The 26,340-nt window shown below is 35.3% G+C and overlaps 1 protein-coding gene across 1 annotated transcript in view; it reads right to left on the bottom strand.

Moving 5' to 3' along the window:
* Nucleotides 1-20,810, bottom strand: part of esrrb (estrogen-related receptor beta) — a 75,487-nt gene extending 54,677 nt beyond the window's left edge. The window contains 1 exon segment of the mRNA XM_051866923.1: nucleotides 20,451-20,810. Coding sequence (XP_051722883.1) covers nucleotides 20,451-20,500 — 50 coding nt within the window. The 5' untranslated portion in view covers nucleotides 20,501-20,810.
* Between the last annotated feature and the right edge of the window lie 5,530 nt (nucleotides 20,811-26,340).

The following is a 26,340-nucleotide window of genomic DNA, read 5'->3' on the forward strand; positions in this document are numbered from 1 at the left end:
TCTTCATCTCTGACCGTTACTGTTTTTATATCATTGAGAGTTTATTAATATTTTGAATTATTATTTCTATTTTAAAATATAACAGTATCAATGTAATATAAATAGAAAATAGAAATACATATATTTTTTTTTACTTTTATATTTTGTTCACATTATTGACAACAATTACAGAACATGATCAATCTTATAATCACCTTTAATTTCAATAAATTTATAATAATAAATGTTTTATTTAGCTTGAAATAATCAGTGTTTATTACTTTTAGTTTCATTGAAATACTATTATTATAGTTTTATAAATATTTGAATAATATTTTACTTTTATATTTTCCATTTTAGTTAAAGTTTTAGTAATTTCGTCGTGTGTTTTTGTCATTTATTATTTTTAAATATGTCAATGTAGTTTTTATTTTTTTTTTTATTTCAGTTTTCATTTAAGTTAGGTTCAAGTTAAAATAGCTAGAATAAAATAAGTATTTTTATATATTTTATTTTATTTAAAGTAACAAAAATGCTTTTTAATTCTATTAGTTTTAAATAAAGAGTAAAGTCCTCCATTCAAAGAAGAAAATCATCACAGAACGTAAAGTAAATAATATAATGAAAATGAAATCAAAAGAGAAATACGAACAGCAGTCAGCAGTGTCAGTGAAGCGCAGACTTCCTTCAGACAGCCTGTTTCTCTGACTGATTTAATTGTAAGTGCGGGTGATGCTGGGTTCAAGGTCAGGGGTCGAAGGTCAACCTTATTTTCTCGCCCTGGTTTCCCGTGCCCATGGAGATGGGGTCAGCGTGTCAAATGAAATCTCATCGCAGCCTCTTGTGTCATGTATATTCAACGCTGCGGCAGGTGCCGCCACCTCTGGAACATCACAGAGAGGTTAACGGCTAAAATAAATAATAAAAAATAGCTCCTTGTTAAAACACTGACCTTGTGGAAAAAAGGCCTCTGTCAGAGAGAATGTGTCCTGGACACTGCAGAAAGACTAGTCGGATATCATGGAGAAATCCCAAACTAACACTCGCAAGTGCTACAGGCCTTTGGTGAGTAAATAACGCTGGAAGAACTGCAGTCGAAATGTGAGAATGACAATCTGAGCGATGTTATTCAGTTCAGACTCACTAAAGAAAATGTCTGTATCTCAGAAGACAATTAACCACCAGCTGTTCATCTACGATACACAACTCCATGTGATTGAAAGAAAGTGAAATATTCATTGCATTAAAACAAAACAAACATTATCACAATGATATGTGCTTTTAGTCACTATAAATATATATATATACACACACATTTATAGCTAGTAAATTATAGCCAGTTTCATTTGTTAACATAAGTTAATTATATTAGTTAACATGAAATAACAATGAAAAACACTTCTAAAGCATTTATTAATCTAAGCTCATGTTAATTTTAATATTTACTAATACATTATTACATCAAAAGTTGAATCTGTTAGTATTATTTAATGAAACACAGCTAACATGAACTAACAATGAACATTAATAGAGATTAATACATACTGTAACAAATGTTGTTAGTTAATATTAATGAATGCATTAACTAATGTTGACTATGGGACCTTACTGTAAAGTGTTACCATAATTTATAATATAATAAAAAATATAATAAATGGTAAGATTAGGGTTCAATTCTCACTATTATCTACAACTTTTCCCTCAATAAACTCCTAATTACTGCTTATTAATAGTTAGTAATGTAGTTGTTAAGTTCAGGTATTGGGTAGGATTAAGGGATGTAGAATATGCTCATGCAGAATAAGGCATTAATATGTGCTTTATAAGTACTAATAAACAGCCAATATCCTAATATGCATGATAATAAACAACTAGTTAATAGTGAGAATTGGACAATAACTGTCAATAACTTTTAGACTGTGGTCTTGAACAATATTGATGTTAATAAACGTGAGATAAAATGCATGCAGATGAATCCTCTATAGGCCGTACATTATAAGATTTGTTTTTTTTTTTAATCACTTAAGAACAAATTTCATCTTCACAGAGACGGCCTGGCATGAGAGAGTCAAGCTGCTGAACACGAGAGACTGTTATTGTGTTTAATTCACAGTGAAAGCAGTTTGTTTGAGCTTCTGAATAAAGATAAATGCATATGCACCTTTCTGCACATTCATTTTATTTATTAACAGCCATATATTAGAAACAGTGGCATACAGGGCAATTCCATTTAGGCTTTATTTCGAAACTTTAAGGGGAGCTTAACCCCGGGTCAAAGGTCACGGTGAAGGTGACACTTAGCATAATTGCATAAATGTCTGAATGGCTCTATGTTCATATATAAAACATGCGCTCAGCTCAATCTCTCCAGCAGCCGCAATGACGATCATATAGAGCATCAGATTCATATACGCTCATGTTCTGTTAGTCACATATTACTGAAAGATTCTTTAGTTTCACTAAATATGACTGTTCATAAACATGAATGACTGAATTGAATTAACAATTGCAATTCCTTAAAGATTTCATTAACGATGCTTTAGTACATTTAAGAAAGACATCACAACACCTTTACTAAAGAAGAACAACACTATCTTGGTTAAAAAAGCCATATATATTTACAGCATTTATTAGGCATTATTCTTCTTCTTCTTCCACTCTTGAGTCTACGGCAGCCCACAGAACCGCTTGTGGGAAAGTTATGAATTTTGGCACACTGATAGAGGACAGTCCCAACATTAACTACAGCAAATTTGGTGTCTCTAGATCAAACTCTCTAGCGCCACCACTTGTCCAAAGTTTCATTCATGTTTATGCTAATAACTTTTGAACCATAAGGGTTAGAAACAAAATTATTTTTCCTCTGATTCCTTGGCTCAGTACAATTTGATCGCACCCTATGACATCATTTTCCATCATGAAACTTTTCTGCCAAATCTTCTTTTCGAACTTTTTCAAACTCCTCCTAGACAGTTGCTCCAATTGCAATGAAAATCAAATCAGATCATCTTCAGACTATGCTGGCAAAGTTACCAAAGCTTTTTGATAAACAAAACCAAATTCAAAGAAGAGCATGCCAAATTGGACATATCTGTATTCTGACCAAACTTGGTACATGTCATCACAAGCATGACCTGAGGCTACATGCTGTGTTTCGGCACAGCGCCACCTACTGGTCCGGAGATAGCAAATTTTCTATTTTACAATTACTATGTTTACTAATACTATTTTTGCTTATAACTTCCGAACAGTTTGGCTAAAAATAAAAACAAAACTGGTCTTGTTAGATTCAGGGCAGCATGCAGAGTTGAATGATATCCAATTTTACCATATCGGCCATTTTGGGCGTCGGCCATTTTGCATTTTGTAGCAAAATGCTGTATTTTTTAACGCATTAGTGTATCAGTACGAAACTCGGTATGGATCATCAGCACGATGCCCTGAAGGAGCCTGAGAAGTTTTGAGATGGCGCCACCTAGTGGTGAAATCAAATATTCATATGCTCATAACTTTTGATGTGGTTGACTTATTTTCATCTCCTTAGATTCCTGAACCTTGCAGAGTCCAACGATACATAACATGCTAGATTTCGCCTTATGGTTTGTGCAACATTGTGATTTAGCGTTAAAACAACATTTGCAAATATCTTTGAAACTGTTAGTCTGATTGAGACGAAACCAGCGTAGGAAATTTGTAAAGGATGGCTAAATGTTACAGCCCAAATGCCAAAATTTTGATAGTAAGCGGCAAAAAAATGCAATCAAAGTCGTGCATGGGTCATTTTATGTACACATACATAAGCGTATATAACTCCTAAACAAAATGAGATATTTTCACCAAATTTGACACTTATTTATAGGCACACTCTGAGGACACATAAAAAAGTGATGGGATTGAGCCTGTTGGTGGTGCTATAACTGAACAAAATATTAAATTGCCACTAACTACAATAAAGTATATGAAATAAAATGCTATATTTTACTAATGATTTCTTGCTTGCTTCTTTGCGCTTGGCCCTTTAAAGGCTGCTTGCAGCTATATATTTAATGTTAATGTTAGTTAACAAAGATATTCATGTTAGTTCACAGTGCATTCTCTCGTGCTGTGTTGAAAACCCTATCACACTCGTGGTGTTCCTGGTCAAAAATGACCGGCCTGCAAAAAATTGCGTATAAATCTCTCGTTATGCTACCGTATCACCAAATATTGGATTCAATCTTTTTGTCAACTTGTTTTCTTTCAATTAGGACAGGTGTTGTGTTTATTTTTGGAACAGATCAATCATAGACCTTATTTATCTGAGCTTATGTACCTCAGTGAAAAAAAATGGTGGATAATTTTGTTAATTTTGCGCAAAATATGAAAAAAAATTGCACCGTTTATCACACTATAGTGTGCTTTAATGTTTACATATGAAATTTGTTCTGAAATGGTTTTATTTTGTTTTTATTTATTACGAAATGGCACAAAATCACACTTGTGGTGTTCCCGCCTGCAGAAAAATAACTTATAAATCACTTGTTAAGCTATTTTATTACCAAATATTGGATTCAATCTTTTTGTCAACTTGTTTTCTTTAAATTAGGACAGGTTTGTATTTATTTTTGAAACTGATTGATCGTAGGCCTCGTTGATCTGAGCCTCACTGATTTGAGGATAAAGTTCATCTCTGTGCAAAAGAAAGCCTGTAATACTCAAAATGGTTTGTTTGTGTACATGAACGTGTGTGTGTGTGCGCGGATGCACGAGTATGCAGGTATCCACACATGTGGAGGTCCGAGGCCTTTATTTTTGCTCGCCCACATGTATATATGTGAACATGAACATGATGAACACGCTCCTGAACAATAACTGTTTCTCTGATTTTCGACTCCCCCATTCATTTTCAATGGACGGTCATTTTTGACCAATATAAGCTCAGATCAATGAGGCCTACAATCAATCAGTTTCAAAAATGAATACAAAACCTAATTTAAAGAAAACAAGTTGACAAAAAGATTGAATCCAATATTTGGAGATAAAATAGCGTAACAAGTGATTTATAAGTTATTTTTGTAGGCCGGTCATTTTTGACCGGGAACACCACAAGTGTGACTTTGTGCCATTTTGGAATAAATAAAAACCAAAATAAAAACATTTCAAAACAAATTTCCTGCTTAAACATTAAAACACACTAGTGTAATAAACAATGCAAATTTTTTTTCATATTTTTTGTAAAATTGACAAAATTATCGACAAAAAAAAAAACACTTTTTTCATTTAAAAACTGAGGGGCCTACTCTCAGATAAATGAGGCCTACGATTAATCAGATGCAAAAAGAAATACAAAACCAGTCCTAAATGAAAGAAAACAAGGTGACAAAAAGATTAAATCCCAAATTTGGTGATAATAAAGCATAATGAGAGATTTATAAGCAATTTTTTGTAAGCCGGTCATTTTTGACAAGGTGAAAAACCTTCCCCAAAAAAGTATGAAAATTATCAAAAACAAAATTGAGAAGTAGTTATACCCTGTGTGAACAAAGTCACAAAGTTTCAGTCAAATGCGATAACATTAACTAGTATTTTCGGGAAAAAGAAAATCTTCTTCGTGTCAAAATGACCCGAACATCGCATGATTCAGTGAGTCATTAGATGAATTTAAACCGAGTTCTGATTCATGAGAGTTGACTGATTCATTCAAACAATCAGCTGATAAGAGTCATTCTCAGGTGAATCGGACGACTCATGTTTATTGTGTGCAACGAAAGAAGATGAAATAATTGATTTATAGCCTTTATATTATTTTGTATTTATTTCTGTTCAGTCTTTCTCTCTCGTCACATTCAACTCTGATAAAGCCTTTTGTTGTGGAGCAGATTAATAACGCTGATGAATATGAACCACGAACGCCAGAAAATCATTTGATTCCTGTTCCATTCTGAATTCGAACCGGTGAGAAATATAATTTAATTTTATCATTTCAAAATGTAGGCAATGTAATGCATCCCGTTCCTCCATGTTCACATCAGTATCTCTCAGCTGAGCTTCTGTCCTCGGCCCGCTGTCGTTCCTGTCCAGGACCCTTTCATTCCTCGGGCTGATCCCGCTCACGTCTGCTTTTGTTCACCGTGAACCCATTTAAATTCATGCTGAGCGTCGCCCACCAAGCATCATGTTCAGTTTGGGCCTAATCTGATTCCAGCCGGTCATACTAACAGAATTTCAGCCGCTGTAATATAATTGCTCTCCCGCCACAGCGCTGGACACGAGTTAGCCTGAAGATCTCGCGCCGCAAGCTTGAGCTTTGCTCTGAAGTCTTAACAAAGTGCTGTAATAGACCCGAGAGCGAGATACTTCCCTTCACAGCACCTGAAAACCTACCCAGACTGCTCAACAATAATGGATCTGAACATTAAAGGCACCATGAAATCAAAATGGATCGTTCTTATTTTTTTAAAGGAATATTGCAGTGTTTATTCTAAATGATTTATCGGTGCACATCATTATTGTTTTAAATTCATGTTCTTCATAATCTTGAATCAGAATATCTTCTCCTCCCTCTTGCAGCATCTCTTCTCTTCTCTGATGATGAGGGCGGGGCAACCTGTCACTCACATGAGATGCACCAATAGCAAACCACAACCATCCAATCAATTCCCCACAGACAAAATCAAGCCCCGCCCTACATTTGTTCTTGTTCCAGAAGCGTTTTACTACGCCACAATATAGAAAAGACTTCTGCAAGACACCTATTTGAACATCCAAACAACATCTATAAGTACATGTGGATTTATACTATAAACCCTTATTGTTCAGATCTTCACTGAAAAACTTTTTTTTACTTGAAAAAAATCTAGGAAACCATTTTCACTTGGTAATTACTAGTAAATCTCACAAATAACACATTGAAGTTAACGTGAAATTTAACACTGAAAGAGTATTTCTTGTAAAACATACTCCAATAATATTTGTTTTACACTGTAAAAAGGCTTTCAAAGTTGTAAATAAAGATTATTGGAGTAGTTTTACGAGAAAATACTATTTTAGTTTTTCTAAAATTTCACATTTAATTCAGTGTCTTACATGCTGTTTTGTTGTAAATACTGGAGTGAAAATTGTTTCTACACTTTTTTTTTCAGTGTATATCTATAACTTTCTTTCATTACCTTTCGAAATCTGGGGTCTGTACTTTTTTATTAAAATAAATTAATACTTCTATTCAGCAAGGACGCATTAAATTGATCTAAAGTGACATTAAAAACATTTATAATGTTACAAAAGATTATATTTCAAATAAATGCTGTTCTTTTGAACTTTCTATCCATCAAAGAATCCTGAAAAATCAGTTTCCACAGAAATCTGAAGCAGCACAACTGTTTTCAACATTGATAATAATCAGAAATGTTTCTTGCGCATCAAATCATCATATCAGAATGATTTCTGAAGGATCATGTGACACTGAAGACTGGAGTAATGATGCTGAAAATTCAGAATAAATTACAATTTACTAAATATTCACATAGAAAACAGCTGTTTTACATTTTTACAATAAAATACAGCCTTGGTGAGCAGAAGAGACTTTCTGATCTCAATCATTTGAACAGTAATGTATAAGATTTCTTTATGAAATTGACAGGAAATCTAAAATCCATTTGCATTCTTCTAATGCAGAGACCCTTTCATATTTCTGTCTTATAGAGTCACTGGGTTCATGACACGCACACACACACACACACACACACACAGTATCAGGTCGGTCAGAGGGCCTCAGCTGATGGGCTGATAAAGGAACAGCAAACGGAGGAGGAACTCAATTAACTCTTGACGTGTTCTCACACTCCTCTACGCTCCTCACTCAAGCAAAAATGCAGCTTTAGCATGAATATATTGCATTTGTTGTTCGAGAAGTGGGCTTGTTTTGTTTTGGAGCTCAGTTTCATGGAGGCAAATGAAACGGGGTTCGTTCAGAGCTTGGGGCGAGAGCCAGACTGGAACTGACTGCCCATAAAACGCCCCGGGTTAACAGCTACCGAGGGAATACGGGCCGAGGGCCGACCCTGAGGCCGTTCTCACGTGAGTGTGTGTGTGTGGTAACAGGGGTAAACAGCACTCGCTCAGGCCCCTGGGAGCCGTTTTAATCTGTGGGCCGCAGCGGACAGCCGCTCATTCATTAGTGCGGAGATAAACAGAGAGAAGGGGAAAGGTGAAGACGAGCACTTTGTTAAAAAGCGAAGGAGGAATTTGACAAGGATTTATGACTGATCTGAGGAGGTGGAACACGGCCAGAGAGAAACGGATGCAGAGAGTGGAGTCGGAGGAAGAGCACGAGCTCAAACATAAACTACTGGTTTACGCTGGTGTTCAGCATCATTTGCAGAAACAATGTTCAGATTTAAATGTAAAAATATCCCCTAACCCTATTTCACCACTACAAATGAGTTATTTACAGCAACACTGTTTCTCCTGAAGCTCAGGCTGTGTTCACGTTCACTACCAGTCAAATGTGTGGCTCGGATGCACTGAAAAGCCTCTATCAAATGCATTCATGTAAATTATTCCAAATGTAAAGCGAATTATTTGTTTTTGTAAAGAAAGTTGACACAATGTGTCCATCAGTATTTCAGGTTGAAATTATGTGATTTTAAGTAAAAGAAAACATGTTTCATTTCATTTTGATCATCTTTTTATCTATATTAGTTCATAAATGGTCATGTGATATGACCAAATACATTTTTAAAAGTACAAATATTCAGATAAAATCATCTACGAAATGCATTCATGTAAATTATTTCAAACGTAAAACTGAATTACTTATATTTTTGTGTCCATCAATATTTTAGGTTGAACTGTATGTGATTTTATGTAAAAGCATACTGTAGTTTTAATTTTAATCATTTTGTCTATATATATTTTTTTTATTATTTATAACAACATAACATACATCAAGTACAATTGAAATATTTACTTCTATTTTGTAGAGTTCTGTGACTCTCTCAAAAAACATAATTTTAGGGAAATATGCCTAGTGAGGGTGGGGAATAAATTTCATAAAAAAATATGCATTTATGCATAAATATATTATTTATTTATTTATTTATTTAATAAACATATAAGCTATTTTTTCCTACAACATCACAATACATAATTTTAGGGAGAAAAAAGCTTAATTTACTTATTTATTTTATCATATTATACGTATTATTAATAGTGCTGTCATAGATGTATAAGAAATATATATTTATATTTATATATAATTATAATGTTGTATTTATATATATATACTCTATATACACTACACACAAATATATTATGTAAACACAAACTTTTATTTTGGATGTGATTAATCGCAATTAATTGTTTGATGGCACTATTTTATTAAATTATATAATATATAATTTATTTATCCATTTATTAAAAATAAATATAAATAAATAAGTACTGTATTTATTTATTTTAAACATTAAGCAATTTTTCCATTTTCTTTTCCTTCCTGATTTAATAATTAATTAATCAGAGGGTAAAAGTACAAATATTCAACGTCGCCTCTCAATTAACATGAGCTCATAAGATCTGCATGCATAATAATTCTATAAGAATGAGTTTTTAGAGAAGGTTTAGCATGTCACACTAAAAAGTAACTCTATAAGAATCATTTCTGTGTTGGGGTCAGTGAAAACGATGGCAGGGCAAGTGAAAGTGTCTGACCGGGTCAACAAAAAACCCTTACTGAGGAGTGAGAAGAGTGAATGAGACGCTGAGAGTTTGAGCGATGGAGGGAGAAAGAAAGAGAAGGAGTGAGAAAAACAACAAGGTGCGAGAGAGACGGATCGATACCGGGTGACGGTGCCCGGTTACTGCAGGGAGGAGAGAGCGGCCCGGCCTGGTGGTCCGGCAATTAAACTCCTGGGCCGAGGATTAAATTTAGTCCGTCTGCCTCGCGTCACCACTGCGGCTTTATAAAGCTATGAGATCACTCGCCACAACCACGAGAGCCTCGGCACGCAACGTCCCGCTGCAGCCCAGAAACAGATCGCATCTATCGATCCGCAGCGTCCTTCCTGCGCTCAGGATGTGGGGGAGGAGACACACACACACACTCACACACACACACACACCAGGGCTCTAACTAGCTCTCAGAAATTACAGTGATCTGCTACATACCGTAGGAAAACCATCAGACATTAGCGTTTCAGCTAATACCCGATTTATGCTCAATAATGACAGCTTGCTCAAATAAAAGTGAACGCAAAGGGAAAACACAGGACTGGCCTCATTATAGTTTTATGTATTTAAAGTAACAGTAACGAACTAAAAGTAACAACACTTTACTGCATTGCTTTACTAGCAACAAGACTGCTTTCTGTCACATTTTACAGATGCTGATGCAAACTAATGTAATACTCAAATGCGCTCCCCTAAAAAAAAAAAAGATCTTATCTTTCTCAAACACCATCATTTTAGTGAATCAGTTTCTTTGCATTATATATTTCAATGAACTGTTTGCAAATATTTAGCTAAATTCTGCTGTTCATTGTTATATTTCTGACATAGTAATATAAACGATGGTGTTATCTACTTAATTTTCACCTGATTGATACGTATGGGCCATTCTACAGAACTGGTGCAAACTGCTGTCCCACAACCAAAAAACACATTTAAAAAGCATTTAATTATTCAAATTTTACTAAGATCCTTCTGTTATCTATTGAATCCCACAATAATGTTTGAAATATCAGTAAGATTAATATATATAAAATCATCATTTATTGGGTACTTTCAATTGGGAGGTGGCTGTCCTGAACCATAACCCCTAAATTTCAACTTATGATTAACTTTCAACTTAATTTTAGCAATTTTTTTCAATGTTGTTTTTTTTAAAGTGAAGTTAAAAAAATATATATATATAATATATATATATATATATATATATATATATATATATATATATATATTATTTTTAAATCATGAACTTTAATGCCACATAAAAGTGATTTAAATCACTGAAATTACTTTATGTAAAAAAATGTCTCCCGCATTTTCACGTCACTACCGAAACAGTGTGTGTTTTAGTCCATTGTCTGAGACTGATTTTAACACACTTCTACATTTTTGATCAGGAAATATTTCTGTGTCCCTCCCTCTCATAGTCTCTCTTTTAGAGTAGATAGGTCCATCATTTTGACTTAAATGTGTTCAAAAGTCTGAAAATCTGTGTGTAACTTTCAGGAACGTCACTACCAAACACCTTTTTCTGCAATTAAGCAAACTTTTCTGGTTGTTATTCTATAAAATGTAGTTTTTATGTGTACAACTGTTCAGAACTGCGCTAGCTAACCATGTGCTGATTAGCATCTTTGAGCGGCTCAAAAATATCAAAAATTGTCACTACCGAAACTTCATCACATGTTTCGGCCATGACTGTTTCGGTAGTGACAAAAGGAACACATAATCATTTATTTGGGGGAAATAAACACAATTTTAGTACAGTTATGCAAATCATTAGTATTTTAATATGTTTTAGTGTTTAGTATGAGAGTTAAAATCCTGTAATGTGATGTGGTCACTACCAACACATTACTGTCACTACTGAAAATGTGCCGTCACGACCGAAACATGGGATGTTTTGTCAAAAATAAAGTATCTTGAATGATCAACTAAGATGTTATTATAGTGTTTGGGTCAGTGTTTATTCAAACTAATGAATCCTTCACTTTGAAATCAGTATGATAAACTTTATGACTTTTACAAAGAAAGATTGGATTCAAAATACAACAAATCTCATAAATTACACTTGAAATATTGTTAAAATTGTAATTGTTATTTTTTTTTTTTTTTTGTTTATTGGTTTTTTTTTTTTATTGCAAAAAATATATATATATTTACAAGGTAGATGTAAACAAAATCTTAATAGGTCAATGTGACTCTTCTTATTAAATTATTTATTATTGTGTTTCGGTAGTGACACATTTGGGGAGAGGAAAAATATTCCAAAACTTTCTGAAAATACAATATGAGAATTAACTGCACAATTACTAGAAATGTGTACCTTAGATATTATACAGCACACACACATACACACATGCACACACACACACACACACATTCAAATATAAAAATATTAGTATCTTATAGTGTACTGTAGTGTATTATTAGTACCTTATAGTCTATCAAGATACTAAAAGGGTCTGTCGCTTCTAAAATGATGCAGTTTCAAATTAATATTCGTATATAATGTATATTAAAGGAGTAAAATCTTGCAGGGGTGTAGGCCTGACTGTGACTGCGGCAGTGAAAGAGTTAACATGTGAAAGTGTGTGAGCCCAACGGTGAAGCTCCCTCTTGAATTGAACAGTTCATCATATGAAAAAGTAGTTCATTCCTCGCGTGGAACACACTTGGGAAGGTTTTTTTAAAATCGTTCCCCTTTTTCCCTCTTTACACTAGAAATAATGCATATTCCTCATTTTTCTGCTAAATAATTAGCTGCCAAATCAAATATGCTCTAATGTAAGACGCAGAGCCAGACGAGTGTATGATTCATGTGGCTTGTCTTTAGTCCGAACAAGACCGGGGTGTTATTTGCGTGTGTGTGGCTCGACACGTTTATTTGCAAACAACAAACCTTAACCCTACAGTAATACATGTAGTTAATTAATATTACTCAGCACTTATTTGTGTAATTACACTGTAACAACGTCACCCTAAAATAAAGTGTAACTGACATCTAGTTACAAAATCATGACGTTTAACTATTTGCTTGTTTTAATTATTTTTTTACTTATATGCATAATAATGTGCAAGTAGGGCATTTTTATTTTTAACTTGCCACTCTGACAGTTCAGTGACGACACAAACTGAATCAATCGATTCATCAGACAGAGTTTAAAGCAGTGATTGTGATTTAAACTACAGCAGAGAACATCTTACAAGAAAGTATAACGTGTTTAACACACAACCAGCTCAAATAACCTTAGTTTTGCTGTGGTATCACATTTTTGAGGTAGTAGCCTTTGTGTGAATGTGACTAAAACACTGCTCAGTTACACATTTCTTTATGTAAGTACATAGTAGTAACGACACCTAATGTAAAGCGTGACCAACGTTTTTAATGAACTGTTCAAAACCGTGTCATGTTTGCACTGCTCACTGTAAACTATAATGTACTGCATTTGTCTGTCTGTTCAACGCTTTGCACCAAATCAAACTGAATTAGCGCTTTAACATGTGTATGACAGAACAATCTTGCCCTTCTTTGTTCTTTTAGTTTAATTACACTGTCCAGCGATTAATAAATGTGTAATGTGTTTTACCATACTGTACCTGCAATGTACTTTAAATACAGTCCAGGGAAATGTGTGATATACACACACACTTATGAAAGCCTTAGCATTATGAGCTGTAACGCAACTCAGTGTGGAAATGTTTGGATGGCAAATGACTGGAGCATGACACACTCTCAGTCCAGCAGCAGGTTTACGTGTCGTCTGACCGCAGCTCACCTTCATGAAGGAGCAGATTTCCATTGGAACGGCCTCAGATGTTCTGTGAACGTTCACAGGTCAACATGAGAGCGGCACAGGGACACGAACGCTGTATAACGGAGTCTGATCTACATGCTGCAGATATTCACCTCATCACTGAATAATACACAGAGAGTGAAGAGAGTAAAAAGATAAAATAATAATAATAATAATAATAAAGTGTGCGTGTGTGTGTCACCAAGGCTGCATTTATTTGATACAGTAAAAACAGTAATATTGTGAAATATTGTTATCATTTAAATCAGCTGTTTTCTATGTGAATATATAGTAAAGTGTAATTTATTCCTGTGATCAAAGCTGAATTTTCAGCATCATTACTTTATGTTTCAGATAAATGCTGTTCTTTTGAACTGTCTATTCATCAAAGTATCCTGAAAAAAAATTGTACACAACTGTTTTCAACATTGATAATAATGATAAATGTTTCTTGATCATCAAGTCATCATATTAGAATGATTTCTGAAGGATCATGTGACACTGAAGACTGGAGTAATGATGCTGAAAATTCAGATTTGATCACAGGAATAAATTACACTTTACTATATATTCACATAGAAAACAACTGATTTAAATTACAATAATATTTCACAATTTTTATTGTTTTTATTGTATTTTTGTTTAAATAAATGCAGCCTTGGTGAGCAGAAGAGACTTTATTTGTTTCAAAAACATTAAAAAATCTTAATGTTTCCAAACTACTGTACTGTACTGTACTGTATATATATATATATATATATATATATATATATAAAATTTATTTTAGTTTATTTATTGTATTTATTTTTTAATTTATTTGTATTCTTTTAAACTTGTATTTATTTATTCTTTCATTTATTTTCCTTTTTTGTATATTTATTTAGTTAGTTAGTTAAAAATAATTAAAAAATAATAATAATAAATACAGAAAATAATAAATGAAGGAAAAAGTAATAAAACAAATGTAATTCATTTTCCTGAATTTAACCCTGAATTTATTTTTATCAAGTCATTTATCTCTTTATTGTCCTACATTCATTTATTTATTTATTTATTCATTTATTTTTTTATTTATTTTTTACTTTGGGCCTCCACAGAAGAGTAGACATGTCAAACTATGTATACTTGGAATAGAAAAATAAAAATCATCTTATCAGATTTTCATCTCTTTAGTTTTGATGTCAACTGTCGTGTCAAAGTATTTCGACACACTTGGTAACAGATGTCAACATGGACAGGTTAAGTAGAAATCCACAAATGCACTTGTTTTCCAGTGTCCTGAACCAAAACCATCTCGGAAGCGCTGCTCTAAACACTTGTGCATCTGTTTACAGTCTTGTTTACTGCTTGTGAATACTGCATGTGAACATCACTGAATATTCTACTTGAACTGACACTTGGATTGACAAACAGACCAAGATAACAATATTAAAGATGAAGCATGTCATTTCTTCAAAACTTCAAACTGAATTACAAAACTAACAGAAGGTTTACAGAAAGTTTTTCCAAACGCTCCGCCTGTCAAACAGAGAGTCCCGCCCCCAAACTCACATGATTGGCTGAGTCAGAATTTGACATGTCGAGTGACACAAACAAACAGATCAATGTTTGTCACCATGTTTCACGCTTCAGGAAGCCAAACTACCAACAACTAACCAATAATCTTTGTTTAATTAGTAGTTCTGCATGTACACCAAATGCACAGGGACAGAAGAACACCACAGAATCCTAACAGAGCACAGAAAACGACCTCGACGGGAATCTCACACACCTGTGGCGACATCATTTCCCTTCCTAAATCCCACCCAGCGGCTGGCTCTTCCGCTCTGCCCGCGGTGAAGGCGCTGAGCGTGACTCGGTCTGCATGCAGCACACTCAGTTTGGCTGTCAGTTGGAATCAGAGCCGCAATGGTGACAGACCGTTTCAATATTGATTCCATAAATAAACAGAGCTAACCATCGATCCTAATGTTATTTTGCATTTCAATTACTGCTCAGAAACATAACCTTCAAACGACTGGCCGCTCAATACCAATACCATTCTCTGATAAACGCCGGCGCGCGGACGCTCGGCCTCACGTTTCTTCTCCCTCTCTCTCCGAAGTGTAAATTAGCGGACTTAGCATTTTCCCCCACAACATTTGATTACCGAGCAAATCAGGACGCGCCGCTCGGATCGTTTTCTCTCCGTCCGCGGGATTGATGCAAATAGAGAGCAAGTGCTAAGGATGGAGCGATGTGAGATGCATGTTTGAATGAAACTGCATGTGCAGCATCACATGCCAAAAGAGTTATTACTGTTAAATAAATCCAAAACCATAAACACATTTCTGTTACATCAAATCAAATAAACATTAACTGAAATTAAACAATAACACAACTTATTTCAGCTAATTGCCGAGACAAAATCTCTAATTTTCTGATTTCGAAAATAAATAAAACTAAAACTGGAGTAAAAGTTAATAAAAACTGACATGAAAATTACAAAAACACACAACAAAATTACTAAAATTAAAATGTAAGCCGAAAAAAAAGAAAAAATGCAAAATGAAATACATGATATTAAAATAACACCGCATGCGACTAGTGAGGAACTTATAATTCAAATATTTTTCTTGATGTCACTTAAATACAGCAGACTTCAAAAAAATCAATTTTCTATTAGTAAAAGTGTTTTTAGTAGTTAAATTGAAAGAGTTTAAAAGGCTGCAACAGTGTAAATATGGAAGAAAACTCTTACTAAACTTACACTATGCAAATGCTGTCACTGGGGCGGGACCTTTTCAAAACATACTGTACTAATATTTACCGTTTAGGTACTAATATGCACCCTTCAGAGGTAAATAAGGCAAAGGTGACAAATTTTGTACCTTTTTTATTTGTTATAGACGAGCCCTGCTGTCTGTACATCACTTCTTCCTCTGTGGGCTCTTCTACAGTGTGTGTGTGTGTGTGTGTGTGTGTGTGTGTGTGTGTGTGTGTACCTGGTATTCCCTACACAAGATAGTAATACCAGCAATTTTTGACCTTGTGAGGAAATTGTTTTGATCCCTGTGAGGGAAACAGCCTCTAAATCATACATTCTAAAAAATGCTGGGTTAAAATCAACCCAAGTTGGGTTAAGTATGGACAAACCCAGTGGTTGGGTTAAATGTTTGACCCTGCTGGGTAGTTTTATTTAACTCAACTATTGTTTAAAAATTACTGTATTGCTTACTTAAAAAGAACCCAAAATATGTTTGATATTAACATGTATTAATATGTTTAATAAATGTACATTTATTAAGCTTAATGAATAATAATTAAACAATAAACATTTATTAAATTGCTTTATTAAATTGATTATTATTGTTGCCTCTAGTAATTATGTGTCTGATTTTTTTAATTTTGGGTTCATTTTAATCCAGACATACAGTCATTTTTGAACAATAGTTGAGTTAAATAAAACTACCCAGCAGGTTGGGCAAACATTTAACCCAACTGCTGGGTTAAAACAACCCAATCGCTGGGTTTGTCCATTTTCAACCCAACTTGGGTTGTTTTTAACCCAGCATTTTTTAGAGTGTACTAAGTGATGTTTTTTGAAAATGTAAAAATGCAGACTGTACAGAGAATGTACAGTTTGTACAGTATAAAAGCCATTACACCTATGGAGAGTCCCCATAAAAAGATAGTAAACCAGACAGTGTGTGTGTGTGTGTGTGTGTGTGAGAGACCCCCCATGCGGATGCATTATCCTCAGCACGCTAACAGAGCTAGGTTTATTTTTAAACCTGCTGTCATGGCGCGGCGAGGATGCCAAGGTTACCTCGGTGAGAATTGGGGGACGGATGGGCAACATCGGGCGGTTCGGTCACTGCCGCAGGGTGTGAGAGCGCTGAAAGTGACCCTACTGTCAAGACACGCTGAGACCACAGCGCTTGCTCTATAATACACTCCTTCTGCCGCAACAAACACCCATTCTGGAATTTTTCAGATTTTGCAGTTCTTGTTTGACAGCTACATCACACACTCCTAAAAATAAAGGTTCTATATTGGAATCGATGGTTCCATGAAGAACCTTTAACATCCACTGCACAAAAGATTCTTTATAGTGGAAAAAGGATCTTTAGATTATTAAAATATTCTAGAAACAACGAGTTCTTTGGGGTTCTTCTATGGCATCACTGCAAGAAACAAAAAACCTTTTTGAAACCTTTACTTAAGAAGTTCCACAAAGGAACATTTCTAGAATATTTTAATAATCTAAAGAACCTTTTTCCATTATAAAGAATCTTTTGTGCAATAGATGTTAAAGAACCATCAATTCCAATATTTTAAAATAAAGGTTCCAAAAATGTTTTTTGTTTCTCGCAGTGATGCCATAGAAGAACCCTTTTGGGTTCCCCAAAGAAGTCTTGTTTACTGGAATATTTAAATAATCTAAAGAACTTTTGTGCAGTGGAAAGATTCCATCGATGTCAAACATTATTCGATTCCAATAAAGAACCTTCACTTTTAAGAGTGTAATGCCTTACAAGTGTTATAATGGAGATTCATTGCGTGGATAACCAAAAAAACAGAGAGAGTTAGAGAGTGTGAATCAGGGTTAAATGCACACGGATGACAAATATAGAGCACCAAAAATGTGTTGATAATAAACACAGGTGAGTGACGCGCTCAGAAACAAACAGATTATATGGCGTGTTTGTTTAAAAAACTGCATCATTCTGAAACCGAACTGAGAATCGGGCTCATTTTGGCCAGAGGTCAGCTGGCCGGCGGAGGGCTCGTCCAGAGAATCGAAACCCTCTCCAGAGCTCATGAATATGTGGGCTGACCACAGCCATGGATCTGTGTGAGTAATGTTTTCTGAAACCAAATTACTGTAAGCTGATCCCATCTGGATAGTGTCAGAGCCGGCCGCTTTGGTTACCCGCGATAGCATCTCCTCACAGACAGCAAAAATCTGATTAACCCAACAGCACTGAAACACTTGCTCAAAGAGCGCCCAGCTTTTAACTTAAGATGCACTAATGCAATTCCCAAAGCTGCTTTTTTCTCGACCTAATGAGATAAAACGGAAGGGGGGAAACAGAGGGAAGGAAATGCGAGAGATACGCGCTTTCTGTGCTCGATTCGCCAACTCGGTAATGAAGTCCAACAATCGTTCAATTGAATTTGTCTTGCGGTGCCTATGCACACAAACATAACCCTGTCATCCCGCGAAGAAAAACACAGTGAGTGAGAACCACAAATACGTGGAGTCAGTCTTCGCTCCAGGTCGTATTGAATATCCCAGCTGAGTAAAGAAGACGTCAAAGTGACCGCTGTATTTCTGAAGGGCTCGGATCAAACAAAACACATCTGAGCGTCAGCCTCACAACATTCACCGGTGGCCGTTTCAGAGCAGCGGAGCATCTGAGGTCAGGCGTGTTCAGCGCTCGATTCACCCTCATGCAATCCCAATATAACGCAGCCGCGATCACGTACTGCACCGACAGCCACAGGCACTGCCCTTCAACATCATTATAAACACTAACAACTTCATTTCATTCAATCACTTCAATAACATTTGTGGAAATATTTTAGACTAACTTTTTATAGATGCACAGTCCAGGTTCCTCTATTAATAAATACACAAATACTATCACTCTACATTAATATTACATCCATAATGTAACTGCAAATGTGTGATCATTTTTATGTCTCTAATGAAAAAAGAACTATTTAATATTTTTCAATGCAAAAATTATGTAGTATAATCACTGTTATATATTAATGTACCAAAATAATTTGGTAGAACAGATTCAGATTTAACAGATACAGTAATAAAAGTGTTTTAGCAACAAACCAGCAGTTTTATTTAATACAAAAATTTAAACATTTTTAAATTTAAACATTTAACAAACTCTTAATAATAATAATAATAATAATTACACCGAGCTTTAGTTCCCAGTATCTGTAAAGTACACTATTTACAAAATTTTAGTGGAGATTGAATAATTTGTGTTACCCTAAATAAAAATATGCATTTTAAATATAATCTAAATTTCTAAACTAATTCTAAATAAAGGTTTTATTATGTAGAAAAGCATGCGTGAGAGCAGCTGAATTCTGCTGAACCTTCGTAATCCGTCTTAGTGTAAAACTACAAAGCAGCTTAAAATATGTGTGTTTAAGATGAGTAAAGTGTGCAGAGTGTAATCTAGCCTATTTTAACCTAAACACACACACACACACACACACACACACACACGGCCCATTTCATTATGTCAGAGCTGCTGATGTGACATTACATGTTACTGAGAGTAAACGAACAAATCCATATCCAAAAATCCATAGCACACATTACGCTTTTTAGACATATCACAATGTTGATTTTTTTAATGACAACTCAAGCACAAGGTAAACTAGAACAGATGTAAATGTGACATACTGTACGCAATGTTTATGTTTCATACGTTTAAATGCCAAATTAAGGGACAATTTGGAGAAAAGTGTTGAAACAAAAAACAAAAAAGATTATGAAAGGCAAAGCAACTTGATTTCTGTGAAAAATAAGAAGAAAACTCCTGTAAAGCGAGCGCATTATTCCACAGCCTGGCGCGAGCCGCGATCTCAGACGGCCCCGGGACACCTGGAGCCCTCCGGGGCCACTCAAAAACACATTTCTTTCACCACGTCTACTTCATTTAATAAACAAACATCCGTCCCTCTGCCTGAGGCCAGAGCCCTTCAAACACACGCTTGCATAGAAATCAGGGCATTAGAAGAGAAGCATTAGAACAGTCTAGTTTAAAGCAAAAGGAGGAAAGTGTCTCAATCTATGCGTGTGAAAAGCAACAGTGCAGCAGAAAATCCCTTTGACAGCAGCAGAAAGTTCAGGCAGCGCACGAAAACTGTGTTATCAGAGAGTTTGAGAATGAGAATAACGAGCAAAAACAGACACAGGAAGCAGTGTTAGTGCATGAAAGAGGAAGATGCACCTACTGGTTATGATAGCTGAGAGGATCAGGGATGCAAAGTTCGGAAATGTCCATCAGCCCAGTTTTAGCATTCCAGGAGGAAGAGAAGAAGGAAAGAGGATACGCCGGACACTCGCCTCTCCCCCCAAAACCACAAGCGAGCACCTTGAGAAAAGTTGCGGCGAAAAGCCCCTCCAGCAGCGCAGCCCACCGCCGACTCAGGTACGCATGTGTGTGTGTGCCTGCGCATGCACGTGTGTGTGTGTGTGTGAGAGAGAGTGGGGGAGGAGGGGGTCTGATCAGGGTGAAGCGGAGAGAGAGAGAGCTGCAGCGGCAGGAGAGCGCGCTACGATGAGCGTGTGAGCGGCGGAGAGGCAGAAATGAGTGTTTGCATGCTCAGTGTCGGCCTCTTTAAGACTGAAGAGCTTGATGAATATGGAACAGCTGCTGTTGGCTGCTGCCTCAGAGGGGCGGGGCTTAAACACACAGATGGGGCGGCGCTACACTGGGGAGGGGGAGGGGGGAGTGAGCAGGAGGCGGGGCTGATGTGCTGAAATACTCCCACAGATGATCACACACACACACACACACACACACACAACAGACTCGAGCTAATATATCACAGCACAAAAACAACTTATTCTTTCCTATATGAGGAGGAAAACCTTATAATATTATTTTAGTAATTTTACATGTAAAACAAGATTCCTATTTGCAATGACAGCATGAAAAATCTGTGCTAATCCACTTATTGTGTTAACTGTAAAATATTATCTAAAAGCAACTATTAATATATATATATATATATATATATATATATGACCCTGGAGCACAAAACCAGTCATGAGTCACACGGTTATATTTGTAGCAATGGCCAACAATACATTGTATGGGTCAAAATTATCGATTTTTCTTTTATGCCAAAAATCATTAGGATAGTAAGTAAAGATCATGTTCCATGAAGATGTTTTGTAAATTTCCTAATGTAAATATATCAAAAATTAATTTTTGTGAGTGGATATGCATTGCTAAGGACTTCATTTGGACAAATTTAAAGGTGATTTTCTTAATATTTAGATTTTTTAGCACCCTCAGATTCCAGATTTTTAAATAGTTGCATCTCGACCAAATATTGTCATATCATAACAAAACAACTGACCTTTATGACTGGTTTTGTGGTCCAGGGTCACACACACACACACACACACACACATATATATATATATATATATATATATATATAGTAAGTGCATTTAGATGCAAATGTGTCAATTTTACAGTAACGTTATCAAAGTTATATTTTACTTTTGATGCATTTGTTTTATTATTTTTATACTAAGTATATGTTAATTGAAATTAAATTACAAACATATGTGCGTTGGTTAAGAGGATCTCTTTCATGCAGTGTCGTGAAATATTAAAAACATTTTACAAATCTTACATTGAAGATCCATTCTCAGCCTCCAAGTTTCATGAAATTCTGCTTGGTTCATTAAAACATTTGAGAGCAGGTGCCGGACGGTTCGGTGAGCGAAGCTTTAGAATCACCAGAGTCTCAGTGTTGATCAAGCCTTGAAGAATGCAGAGAATGCAGACGCGTTTCACAGTCACTCACGCTTGTACTGTATCATTTTATAAGCGTGCAGCAGCAGAGAATCAGAAGAGAGCCGTAACGAAACCACACGCATGACAAGTGGCCAGTTTGAACAGCTGCCTCTGTGTCACAAATTCACTGAAATAAACACACACAGAGAAGCCTGTGGGCGGCTGAGGCATGCTGGGTAACAGGTATGCATTAAAAAATAAATCATGTTGATGAATGTACATCATTCAGATGTTAAGTGAGCTGATTTGTGTATTTTGATGCCTCGGATTGCACAGAAGCTCCTGGAACCCCGCCCTGCTCTATTCACCGGCTCGCGTTTCCATAATCAATACTAAAACATCACACAATCCCTATTGATCATCACTCATGTCTCACTGCAAGCCCTCAGAAAGAAAACTCTGCGTATATATTCAGTGAGACATAATAAAAGGATAGCCAAAATTCGGTCAGTTAATGTAAATCAACAATATATGTCCCATCTGAATACTGTAATCAACTCTCTGTTCCCTATAAATGTAAAAAATATTCTCATTTCTTTGACAAGCAGTTCAATATAAAAGTGCACATGCAGTTCAAAATAACAAGCCAACAACAAAATACAAAACTCTGACATGAGCGTAAAAATACTTGCGAATCTGCATGTGCTTTTTTTTTTTTTTTAACTCTATCATTGATATGGAGCAGATGATTGATATCTCTGGGATTCAAGAACATACAGTAATTTAATTGAAAAACATGGAATTAAAGGTCATTCATCCACGAACCTAATCCATATGATTTGCGTAGAATCCCTTTGGAATGCTTATTAAGGTCTGGTCTTATGTTACACAGGATTTGATATCAAACGCTGATATTGTGCATGTGTTAAATGACGAGATATCTCTAGATTTAATTTAGCCACACACACACCTCATGTGCCTCCGCTCTGAGACTAGAAACTGCACATGAAAAAGCAAGAATTAATTCAAATCAAATTCTACAGCTGTATTACAAAACAAAAAAGAGTTTGATTTCCACGTAAAATCTGGTTCATATTTAGAGCATTGCAACGAAAGCTGTATTTATGACTTTATGTACAGATCTCAAGCATTAGTTACAGTTTGTAGTTATTATTCACATTCTCAGTTTAGCTTTGAACTCAATTTGTCAGATTAAATTCATCACAATAAAAACAGAAAACCATCATATGTGCTTGTGTTGTGTTTCAGTGAGTTTTGCATATTCCAGCTCTTGTATAAGAAATGCTCAGCAAAACAGTCAATCTGTTTTAGATCGTATTACTAATATTTATTCCTAAGATTTTTTTTCTATCAAATATTTTTCGAATCTGTCTGATTGCACACGTTTATCTGGCTATCTAGACTTCTACTGTTTTATAACAATTATAATGATTACAAAATAACACTAAAACAAAACGGATTTAACTTTATTGTATTTATGAATCACTTTCCAAATGTAAGGTTAATGGACAATTTTGCAAAGTAAAACGCTCGCACAAAAACTTACGAGAGAGAGAAAAGACACTGATCGAACTGTAAATGTGTTGATATGAGCTTCACGCGACAAACTGATATGGATTTGGTGTGTAATTTGCTCAGTTTTGTTATAAACATGTTTAAACAAACGAATCAACGCAAATGATACTAGTCTGATTAAGCAAAAGCGAAATGACCAAGCTTTAATACATGAGAGTGAAACACGGCGGTGTGTGTGAAAGTTCCCGTCACTCCACATAATTCACTGACAGCAAGAGAAAGAAGAAAGGAAAGATATTTCAGGATGTAATGTTCCAGAAAAGAGGAGAAGATCGGAGATATTGAGTGTACCTGCAGACACAGACACACGGAGCTCATCCTCAGGTGCTTCTCCATCTCCTACTGACCGCGTTTATCGCACCGAAGCGCCGCTGGACGCTCATTTGTATGAGCTCCTCCTCCCGCTGCTGACCACTGAAACTCTCCCCGCCAGAGCTGTGGGCCACTTTCAGGGAAACAACTTGTTTAAACCATTATAACTTTTAACGGATACCTATATTTCTGTTGTTCGTGTAGCTCAATCGAATTCTGCTAGCTGAACGTCCAATACTCATCTATCTTAAAGTTACCATATGAAATATTAAATTAACCATTTTTATTGCAATACTGCAGTATTTATTATAAATGACTTATCCGTGTTAGTCATCATTATTATTTTTTTCTAACTTCCCCTTCCCTCTTGCAGCATCTCTTCTCTGATGAAGAGGGCGGGGCAACCTGTCACTCACATGAGATCCACCAATAGCAAACCACAACCATCCAATCAATTCCCCACAGACAAAATCAAGCCCCGCCCTACATTTGTTCTTGTTCGAGAAGCCGTTTCACAATAGGGAAGAAAAGACTAACGCAACTTCTCTTTCATGACGACTTTTAAAGTCTTAAAACTGTTTCATAAAAAAAATCTGTAAATGTGAAATAATGCTGTATCCCTACAAATACACATTCTTACAAACTTTGTAATCCTGACTAGGTAATAACTGACTAGTTCTTTATGTGGTTCACTGAACTAAAACTAATGTGTCAGAAATCTCCAGGAGGAAAATGATTTGTCATTCCTGAAGTAGGATTTTGTTCAAAATCTTTTTATAAATATTGCTGGGGCATGACACACTTTTGAATAAAAGATGTAAACAATTACATATTAGCGTACAAATGTCTTTCGGACAGACTGTCTTGCAGGAAACTTTTATTCTACACAAGCATTATAACAATCATAATGTACCTAGCAAACACAGAATGTTCCCTAAACCTCAGTAAAACAATTCATGGAAATTCTATGCAAAGCATACACTAATTTCAATGACTTTTCCATCATTTAAAAGATTCCTTGATCCCTGAGCTTTCTATTACCATAGGAATCCTGACCAGTGGCTGAGAGGCTATGCACAGGAATATGTGCACTAGAGCACTAGTTAGTTGTGCTGGTCGGCTGGATTTCACTGATGAATAAATCAGAAGAGCGTCTGGACTGAGCTGAGCTCACACTGCTGTCTGTAATAATCACTGGGTTAAATGTCATGACTAGTAAAGGCCTAAAAAAGACCTCCGTAAACCATCATGTAGTTTAAGACATTGAGGTGAATTTGCAGCTACTTTATTGAGATAGAAAAAAACTCTCTAAAAACAAAGATAACGCTATTGATTGGAGATTTTACTGTTTTTTATTCATACATTGAGAAAAAGCATATGAGCAGAGCAGGTTTAGAGATAAGAGAGAGATGTAGTATTTTCATAAATCCTGTAATAAACATCCTAAAGAATGAAATGTGATTCTGAGGATGAAGCTGTGAATGAGCCTGATTCCTCTGGACTCCACTAGAGGGAGTGCTGCTTCACCACAACTTAAACACCAATAAATAACCACTAATCACTCAAAACCAACACAAGCACTTCATGAAATGTATTTCTTGCAGCCTTACATCTCAATTCAAAGGTACTTTGAAAGCATATAAATGCAAAATATTTTAGCTTTCTATCTGCAAATGATACATTTATACTGATTTTTTTAAAGGTGAAGTTAGGGACACAAGAGATAGGAAACTAATGACTTCACTAGTTAATGGTGTTTTTTTTTTGTTTGTTTTTTTAAGCAAGCATTTCTATTACTATACCTCATATTTATTCTATATTCCACCTGTAACTCGTCCTGCAGCGTTCGTGCTCCAGACATGAACGATTCCTCAAAACATGTGACTAGTTGAGGAGAGATGTGCTGGTGCTCTTGAAAAGCAATTGGACATACAATAAAATGGACACAAAAACCTCAAAGATGTATTTTAGGATCAGAGGGTGAACTTTCACACTGAATTCAAATTAAATTCAGTTTAATAATTAATTTTAAATGTTTTAATGAAATCAAATTAAATTTCACATTTAATTCAATGCATTACTTGCCATTTATTTGTGAAATTTACTAGCGATTTCTGAGTGAAAACTGTTGCAAAGTTATTTTTTCATTTTAATTGTTTTAATATTATATAAGAAAATCCCTTTCCATCATCTGTTTTTATCATATGCGTGTTGTTACTGTTTCACATGCTAGACACATGCAGACTGAATACATTTATAACTAATAGCTCTGCATTTGCGTTTGAAGTCAGTTCTAGAAGACAAACATTTGATCGCACAATTGTATGCTTTCAGAACCACAGAAGATATGAAAACACTTTAGTTAATAAACATGGATAGCTGCTCTTCCCATAAACCTTCATCATGTTGATCCAATACAGTTGGAAACATCATATTTCGGGAGGTTTCCCGGGGTCATGGGT

This window comes from Ctenopharyngodon idella, chromosome 17, assembly GCF_019924925.1.
Source record: "Ctenopharyngodon idella isolate HZGC_01 chromosome 17, HZGC01, whole genome shotgun sequence".
Classification (NCBI taxonomy): domain Eukaryota; kingdom Metazoa; phylum Chordata; class Actinopteri; order Cypriniformes; family Xenocyprididae; genus Ctenopharyngodon; species Ctenopharyngodon idella.